This window comes from Penaeus monodon, chromosome 7 (assembly GCF_015228065.2).
Source record: "Penaeus monodon isolate SGIC_2016 chromosome 7, NSTDA_Pmon_1, whole genome shotgun sequence".
Classification (NCBI taxonomy): Eukaryota; Metazoa; Arthropoda; class Malacostraca; order Decapoda; family Penaeidae; genus Penaeus; species Penaeus monodon.
Genome location: NC_051392.1, coordinates 55,464,781 through 55,472,280, shown reverse-complemented (window position 1 = coordinate 55,472,280; position 7,500 = coordinate 55,464,781). Strand labels below are relative to the sequence as shown.

The 7,500-nt window shown below is 35.3% G+C and overlaps 1 protein-coding gene across 1 annotated transcript in view; it reads left to right on the top strand.

The window, feature by feature from the left end:
- Positions 1–7,500, top strand: part of LOC119575475 (GRIP and coiled-coil domain-containing protein 2-like) — a 102,901-nt gene that overhangs the window by 4,561 nt on the left and 90,840 nt on the right. Inside the window, exons 2-8 of the mRNA XM_037923120.1 lie at positions 2,230–2,331; positions 3,060–3,144; positions 3,474–3,595; positions 4,092–4,331; positions 4,584–4,877; positions 5,525–5,658; positions 5,917–7,500. The exon at positions 5,917–7,500 is cut by the window's right edge and continues 946 nt beyond it. Coding sequence (XP_037779048.1) covers positions 2,230–2,331; positions 3,060–3,144; positions 3,474–3,595; positions 4,092–4,331; positions 4,584–4,877; positions 5,525–5,658; positions 5,917–7,500 — 2,561 coding nt within the window. The remainder of the gene's footprint in view (positions 1–2,229; positions 2,332–3,059; positions 3,145–3,473; positions 3,596–4,091; positions 4,332–4,583; positions 4,878–5,524; positions 5,659–5,916) is intronic.

Genomic DNA, 7,500 nt, shown 5'->3' with positions numbered 1-7,500 from the left:
TCCTCCTCCTCCTCCTCCTCCTCCTCCTCCTCCTCCTCCTCCTCCTCCTCCTCCTCCTCCTCCTCCTCCTCCTCCTCCTCCTCCTCCTCCTCCTCCTCCTCCTCCTCCTCCTCCTCCTCCTCCTCCTCCTCCTCCTCCTCCTCCTCCTCCACCATCATCATCACCACTATCACTATCATCATCACTGTCATCATCATCATCATTATCATCATCATTAATATTATAAATTACTGCTATTACTATTACTAATATTACTATTGCTATTGCTATTGCTATGATTATGTTAACATTATTGCTATTATTATTGTGATAAAGAGGAGGAGGTGGATTATTGTCACCAATATTTGATATTTTTATTCTTATTTTTATTCTTATTCTAATCATCATCATCATCATCAAAACATGACTGTATGAAATTCTCCAGGTTAAAGAGGGGCATGGTAATATTTTTTAATCTGGTATGAATGAGTCTAAATAAATTCACGATATGCAATTGATGCATTTCAGGTAAACTTCATGAAAATTACTTTCAATTGAAACACATTAGTTATTTGTCATATGTTGCAAAATTAGTTAATTTTTTTTTTGTACCTTTATCTACATTTTTGCCATGATATGTTGGGTAAGGTAAAGGAAACCTGCTAGATTTAAATATAATATTTATTAGTGACTCATTTGTAGGAAAAAAGGTGCAAAAAAACATCCCACCAGTTTTTGACTACTCATGCCTGATGTTACCATGATGTGTTGAATAGATTTCTGTGTAAACATGCGGCAGTGTCACAGTTGTGGCAAATAAGTCTTGAGAGGTTAAAGGTGATGGTATGTGATGGTGGTAGTGATGATGATGAATTTTTATCATTAGCTATTTAATGTTGACTTGAGAGATTAATGGTGAGGGATCCTGGTGATATGATGATGATGATTAGGTTTTACTATTACTTGGATATTTATTGTAAAGTTGTATTGTCAGTCACTACATTTGATAGCTTTTTGAGAAAAAAAATTCCTATAAAATGCTCATATTAAAGCAGAGTACTGGAGTGCTGACATATTATGTAGCACTGATAACATATTACCTGTTATCAGTAAGGTCTTGTATATTCTGTCTTTCTATTGAATGAAATTTGTTTACAGGTGTTTTTTGGAAGTTTTTGAAATCTGCTACCTAAATACTGTCATTTTTTCATTTGCATTTTAGTAGCCTTCATTTTGTATCATTATGTAGTAATGATTAATTCTTTTGTTAATAGTTAACAAGCGCATAAAAAAAAAATTGGTAAGATAACCAGAATAGCCCAGTAGTATCATAAAGTTTGATGAAAAATGAGCTGTGTGTATATATGATTATATCAGACCAGTATGTTATTCTATAATGTCATGAGTTAATATCCATAGCATTGGATCCCAACCGTATTACTCTTGTCACCGTTTTTTTCAACCCTGTGACACACTTATGACTCCATGACATCAGCTGTTTTGTTTCTTAATTTTCTAACTACATATTTATAGGCTAAGAGTAAACATACAAGTCTGTAGGATTGTTTTGTTTTGTGAAATGTCTCTGTACACAGATGGCTTAGCCACAAAGGAGTCGATTAGTAGACCTTGTGACCTCACCTGATTTCACCTTTCTTTAAGTTTGCAGGAAAAATACTTATTTTTACTAAAGCTATCAATACTGATGCTTTATAGTAGACATCATAATTATTGAAGTGTTATTGATATTACTAATGGCAATATTAGATACAAGAAAATGTTTTTGGAAATTAACCTAATGCCGCTGGATGTTTCCTGATATGAAAGTCCTCTCTCCCAGGCTGTATTCATAGTGACCTGGGCCCTGTTGCCGTATTAAGGAGAAGGGGAAATAGGTGAGACAGGTAGCACTCGTAATTGGCACAGTGGTGACGTAGTACATGTGGAACCATTTATGTGTAAAAACAATTAATAAAGTAAACTTGTAGTGGACATGGCATGTACTTACATGCCATCCCTGGCATATGAACACTACTGAACACCTAGCAAATTGGTCTACAATATTTTTTCCCCAAGGGTTTGCAACTCCTGCAAACCCTCCATGACCCTCTTGAGAATAATGTACTTTAGATAATAGGCAAATCATTACTAGGGAATTAATGTGTGTATTTTAATTCATGTTTTTAATTAAATTCATTAGTGTATTTTAATTAACATCTTTAATACTGAATTAAATTACTTTTATTCCAGACTACACAACAGACAAAAAACAAGCTTGATGGAGAAGATAGGAAGGAAAGTCCAAAAAGAAGAAAACTTTCTAATGAAGAGCTTCTAGATAGTGAAGGAAAGGTAACTATATATTTTTAGAATTCTTTTTTTGAGCTAAATCTCTTTAACCCATTGCCGACGGGTGGCATGTACGCACATGCCATGGGATGGCGGGACCATCTGCCGGGGACACGTACACACATGCCATAGTATGTAAGGACATGCCATGAGTTTTTTTTTGTTACAGTCATGGCAAAAGATTATTTTTTTGCCAGTGAAAGTGTGATTAAGTCGGTTTTAACACTTTCTCATTTTTACCACGCAAAAAAAAAAAAAAAAAAGAAGAAAAAAAAAAAAATATATATATATATATATAATAATAATAATAATAATAATAATAATAATAATAATAATAATAATAATAATAATAATAATAATAAAATGCAACAAACCGACGATTTCAACTCCATGATGCCGCACACTGCTTATTTTATTCGGACTATAGACCGAATAATGATCAATTATGGAGTCTATATAACAACAAAAATACCCTTCAGTCTCGATTTATCAGGAAGTTTGGCAAGTAGAGACTTTAAAAAATAATGAAAACTGAAAATACAACATATCTTCGTAGTATTACGAAGAAACGGCATGGGATGCTGGTATTTGGCATGAGTGGTCTCGCATGCTAGGGCGACGATATAAGATGTTTATATATATTCCTGTCAAAGGAGATTTATCCTTTGCCATGTTATGAGGAGAACTAACGAGTCATGAGGTGGTCATTGTCTTTTCTTTTTTTTTCTCAGATGGATGGAAAAGGTGGAGATGGGGGAACGTCCCAGACTCTAGGGGACCAGTCTTTTATAATCCAGCTGCAGGAGGAAGTTCAGAGTAAGTTGTCGCGGGAGTTGTTGATGGATCTCGTAATTTTTACAAGAGAAAGTTTCTGAGAGTTTCTGAGCTCTTTATTTGTTTGTCATTTTTCTGATCTCTTTGTATGATTTAAGAGAGCTGAGTTCAAGAACTTTTTAAATTAAATGTTCTGCTGGAAGGTATTTTCACTGCAGTGCTGAAATATAATAATAGTGAATATTGTAGTGATGATATTTAAGAAGAATTGCCAGTAGGTCATAAATATATTTCGAATTTGATTATTTACATATATATTAATTTGTTTGTTTATTTATTTATTTGTTTATTTATTGATTCATTCTGCACAGCAAAAGATCTTGCAATTCAAGCTCTTCAGTTTGAGAACCAGAAGCTTAAGCAACAGCAGCAGGCTTCACCACAAAATGTATCTCCAGTTGAGAAGAAGGCCCTGGATCAGTACAAATTGAAGGTTTGTATTTTACAACCTTTTACATGTATGGAATACAGATTGTTTTTTACAGTAGCTTCTCTGGCTCCTTAAGGAAAGTTATTAAAGGAAGGTGCCAGTAGCATATGGGAGTAACATGTGAAATGTTTTATGAACGATATAAATGTGTAAGTTTGTAACTATATATATCCATCCCCGTCCCCGTCCCCGTCCCCGTCCCTGTCCCCGTCCCCGTCTCCATCTCCATCTCCATCTCCATCTCCATCTCCATCTCCATCTCCATCTCCATCCATCCATCCATCCATATAGATAAGTGCATCTATATCTGTATTTGTGTATTTATCTATATCTATCTATCTATCCATAGATAGAGATAGATTTACAAATAGATAGATAGATAGCTATAGATATTCCATTGATTGATTTTTTTCCTTTCTTTTTTTTCTTTCTTTCCTTTTCTTGGCTTATAATGGAGATACATGGAAACCTATTCATATCAAAAAATTTTTTCATGTAGATAATGGAATACCAGTCAGCCCTCAATCAGCGTGACCAGGTGATAGGCACGCTGCAAACAAGGCTGGCAGAATTGGTGCAACAGCGAGATGAGGCCTTAACAGATGCAGCGCAACAGACAGATAATTTTGGAAGGGAGGTGGAAACACTAAAGTTACAGCTGCAAGAAGCAACTGATGCCTTGTCCAAGAAGTGGGTGACAGGAGTAAATCCTCGGGAACATCTGGTGCTAAAGAATAAGGTGAGGGGAGAGTGTGGTGATTTTGTAGACAGGTGATGACCTCTGGGCAACACCTCTCTATGTGCAGTGCATTACTCTGTTCTCTAGTTTACACCCATAAGGATAAAGAAAGTAGCCTACTTCTAGATGCTGAGATATTAGTTTACTACTTGTCAGTATCCTTAGACTGTCAGTTTAGAAGTGCTTTGAAAACAGCGGTATTACATGAGAGGTGTCTGGATATCTAATTTGTATGAAATGTTGCCTTTTCAGTTAATAGCCGTCCAACAGACTATAGATCAGGATCGCCAGTTTTTAGAGGAAATGACTAGGCAGCTGACGGACAAAGCAGACCGATGTAATTTAGTCGAACACAAATACAAGCAGTGTTTACAAAAATACAAGCAATTGCAAATTGATAATGAAGACTTGAAAAGTAAGAACAAGATTGGTGAAGGAAATCTAGCACATTTAGAAGAGGAAAAGAAAAAAGTGGAAGAAAAACTTGCTGAGGCAAATGAGAGAATTGCATCACTCTCTAAGGAACAAAAACAAACGGTTTCAGAAGTTAGTATGTAGTTTGATATTCACTTAGATATATAATTATAGAAAAAGTTTTTTGAAGTTAATTAGTGATGATTAAGAAAATATCTTTAGATGTTTGATATGTGTGTGTGTGTGTGTGTGTGCGCGTGTGCGTGCGTGCGTGCGTGCGTGTGTGTGCGTGCGTGTGTGTGCGTGTGTGTGCGTGTGTGTGTGTGTGTGTGCGCGCTTGCGTGCGTGTGTATGTGGGAGTGTGTATGTATGTATGTATGTATATATATGTAAACATATGTAAACATATATATATATATATATATATATATATATATATATATATATATATATATATATATATATATATATTTATATATTTATATTTATATATATATTTATATATTATATATATATTTATATATTATATATATATGTTTATATATATATATTTTTTTATTATATATTATATATTTTTTTATTTTTTTATTTATTTCTATCTATTAGAATCAGTAAAAAAATAGTAGACATAACTAGTATGTAAGATCAAAATATTCATTTTGCAACAAGAATTAGGATTATAAACTTTTTAAGTTTGCCTTCTTGCATATTACATAGAATTGTTTCTTATTTCTAGGAATGGCTTCTTCCTCCCAGTAATATCTGATATTTTCTTTTAGATTCAAAATCTTATGGGGAAGCTGCAGGATGTAACAGTTGAATTCCAGGCAGCTAAGGAAGAGCAGCAGAGACAGTTGGCTGCTGCCGATGAACGACTCGGCGGTGAAATAACGCTGATAAAGCAGAAGATCAGGTATTGTCTGTTATGGGGCACATTTTTCAACCTTCTTGTGTTCATGGTAAAATATATTAATAGTTGTAAATTATGATACTGTGTAGAGGGGCAATGAGACACAGAAAAGTGAGAATTGTAAGCAAAAGGGTTTAAGGATTTTTTTTTTTTTTTTTTTTCTATACAGAGATTTTAAGCATCATTATGTTTATATATTTGAATAAAATAATGTAGCTATATGTTAAAAATAACTTATCTTTTCCTTTTTTTTTTATTCAGTGAACAACATTCAGAGGAGATTTCAAGGCTCAAAGAAGCACATGAAACAGAACTGGCAAAAGTAAATGAACAAATCAGTGCTTTGGAAAAACTGCAGCAAGAAGACCATGCAAAACTTATGGAGTATTTAGAAGCTGAGAGGAATAAAGTCCAGATACTAGAGACTACTTTGCGGGAAATGACAAAGAAAAATGAAGATAAGCTGAGGGAATTTGAGCAGGAACAAGAGAAGAGACAAGAATTGGAAGAGCAGCTGAAAGTAGAATTAGAGAGAGGCAGGGATCTTTTAGCTAAGAATGATATGCTAAATAAGGAGTTGGAGAAAAAGAATGAGGTACTGGCAGAGAATGAAAGTTTAAAGGGTAAGTTGAATGTGGAGCTTCAGAATATGCAGAAGGAGTGTGATGGTGTCAAGAAGAGCTTTGAGGAATACCAGGGACAGCAACAGAACCTGAAGCTGAAATACAATGAACTTGTGTTGGAAAAGAAGAATTGGATTCAGGAAAAAGCTTCGTTTAATGCAGAACTGCAGTACATTGAGAGGCTGAATGCAGAAGTTAGTAAGCTTGAAAATGAAGTAAAAATGAAAGTGGATATGGAAAAGGAGTTGCTTATTTGTCAGAATGCTCAAGTTGATCTCCAAAAAAAATGCTCAGTGCTGGAGTCTTACGAAAAGATAAATGCAGACCTCCAGGGTGAAATTGAGAAAAAGGACCTAGAGTTGTTAAAGTTGAAACAAGAGTGTGATCAAATGAGTGCCATTTCTAAAGAACTTGCACAGAGCAAAGCTGAAAAGGAAGAATTGAATACTCAAATTCAGGACATTCAGCAGAAGTACAATTCAGCAGCAGAGAAGTTGAGTGAGCTTGAAGGAGAGCACAAGAACCTGCATTCAAAATGTAAGGAACTTCAGGACGAGAAGGAGCACTGGCTCAAAGAAAAGGAATCGTTGAATAAAGAAATTGAATATATTGAAAAACTTAATGTTGAAGTGAATAAGCTTCAAGAAGAGCTAAAAATCAAATTAGAATTGGAAAAAGAAGTAACCATCCTCAGAGAGACTCATAAGGATCTCCAGAACAGGGTGGCTGACTTGGAGCTTTGTGAAGAGAGAAATCTGAGGCTCCAAGCTGATCTTGAGAAGAAGGAACTTGAACTTGGGGAAATGAAGGACAAATACTTATCTCTGCAGGAGGAGTACAAATTATTTGAGCAGATTGACTGGTTGAGCGATGAGGAACTGCTCGAGGAAAGGGGTGTGAATTTATCCATAAAGAAGAAGGTAAAGGAACTGGTAAATAAACTGAAAGAAACAGATCAGAATCTACATTCCATGGAAGTGGCTATGAAAGATGCCAGCCTGGAAAAGGAAGCTCTCCTGTCAGAAGTAGAGCAGCTGAGAAAAACTTGTGACAGTATGGAAAGACACAAAAATGAAACTGAAGCAGAGCTCGAAAAGATGATGGACCAGTATAAAATGATGGAGGCAGAACTAGTAGATACAAGACTGGCACTTGACAGGGAGGTGCAGCTGGCGACCCATCAGAGGATAACCAGTGACGTTGGGGCAAGCGTTTCAGCATC